Consider the following 1,889-nt stretch of genomic DNA (forward strand, 5'->3'; position numbering starts at 1 on the left):
AACATAAAGATAGGTTAGCATGTCAAAAACATAAAGATAAGTTAGCATGTCGAAAACATAAAGATAGATTAGCATGTCAAAAACATAAAGATAGGTTAGCATGTCAGGAACATAAAGATAAGTTAGCATGTCAAAAACATAAAGATAAGTTAGCATGTCAAAAACATAAAGATTAGTTAGCATGTCAAAAACATAAAGATAAGTCAGCATGGGAAAAACATTAAGATAGGTTAGCATGGGAAAAACATTAAGATAGGTTAGCATGTCAAAAACATCAAGATAAGTTAGCATGTCAAAAACATAAAGATAGGTTAGCATGTCAAAAACGTAAAGATAGGTTAGCATGGGAAAAACATAAAGATAAGTTAGCATGTCAAAAACATAAAGATAACTTAGCATGTCAAAAACATAAAGATAGGTTAGCATGTCAAAAACATAAAGATAAGTTGGCATGTCAAAAACATAAAGATAGGTTAGCATGTCAAAACATAAAGATAGGTTAGCATGTCAAAAACATAAAGATAAGTTAGCATGGGAAAAACAGTAAGATAGGTTAGCATGGGAAAAAAATTAAGATAGGTTAGCATGTCAAAAACATAAAGATAAGTTAGCATGTCAAAAACATAAAGATAAGTTAGCATGTCAAAAACATAAAGATAAGTTAGCATGTCAAAAACATAAAGATAGGTTAGCAAGTCAAAAACATAAAGATAAGTTAACATGTCAAAAACATAAAGATAAGTTAGTATGTCAGAAACATAAAGATAAGGTAGCATTACAAAAACTTAAAGATAAGTTAGCATGTTAAAAACTTAAAGATAAGTTAGCATGTCAAAAACATAAAGATAAGTTAGCATGGGAAAAACATAAAGATAAGTTAACATGTCAAAAACATAAAGATAAGTTAGTATGTCAGAAACATAAAGATAAGGTAGCATTACAAAAACTTAAAGATAAGTTAGCATGTTAAAAACTTAAAGATAAGTTAGCATGGGAAAAACATAAAGATAGGTTAGCATGTCAAAAACATAAAGATAAATAAACATGTCAAAAACATAAAGATAAGTTAGCATGGGAAAAACATAAAGATAGGTTAGCATGTCAAAAACATAAAGATAGGTTAGCATGTCAAAAACTTAAAGATAGGTTAGCATGGGAAAAACATAAAGATAGGTTAGCATGTCAAAAACATAAAGATAGGTTAGCATGTCAAAAACATAAAGATAAGTTAGCATGTCAAAAACATAAAGATAAGTTAGCATGTCAAAAACATAAAGATAAGTTAGCATGTCAAAAACATAAAGATAGGTTAGCATGTCAAAAACATACAGATAGGTTAGCATGTCAAAAACATAAAGATAGGTTAGCATGTCAAAAACATAAAGATAGGTTAGCATGTCAAAAACATAAAGATAAGTTAGCATGTCAAAAACATAAAGATAAGTTAGCATGTCAAAAACATAAAGATAAATTAGCATGTCAAAAACATAAAGATAAGTTAGCATGTCAAAAACTTAAAGATAGGTTAGCATGTCAAAAACGTAAAGATAGATTAGCATGGGAAAAACATAAAGATAGGTTAGCATGTCAAAAACTTAAAGATAAGTTAGCATGTCAAAAACTTAAAGATAAGTTAGCATGTCAAAAACGTAAAGATAGGTTAGCATGGGAAAAACTTAAAGATAAGTTAGCATGTCAAAAACTTAAAGATAAGTTAGCATGTCAAATACACAAAGATAGGTTAGCATGTCAAAGACATAAAGATAGGTTAGCATGTCAAAAACATAAAGATAGGTTAGCATGTCAAAAACATAAAGATAGGTTAGCATGGGAAAAAATTGTTTTTTTCATATACACATTATACACATTAATTTTTACTTTAAAGGAAA

General features: G+C 28.1%; 1 protein-coding gene across 1 annotated transcript; it reads right to left on the reverse strand.

Annotated features, from left to right (window-relative positions):
• Positions 1-1,136: 1,136 nt before the first annotated feature.
• LOTGIDRAFT_131411 (hypothetical protein) lies at positions 1,137-1,505 on the reverse strand (the record flags this gene model as incomplete). Its single annotated transcript, XM_009066179.1, has 1 exon — positions 1,137-1,505. One exon carries the CDS (start codon positions 1,503-1,505, stop codon positions 1,137-1,139), a length of 369 nt encoding a protein of 122 aa, XP_009064427.1.
• Positions 1,506-1,889: the final 384 nt, after the last annotated feature.

The sequence above is a fragment of the Lottia gigantea genome (genome assembly GCF_000327385.1).
Source record: "Lottia gigantea unplaced genomic scaffold LOTGIsca_74, whole genome shotgun sequence".
Lineage (NCBI taxonomy): Eukaryota > Metazoa > Mollusca > Gastropoda > Lottiidae > Lottia > Lottia gigantea.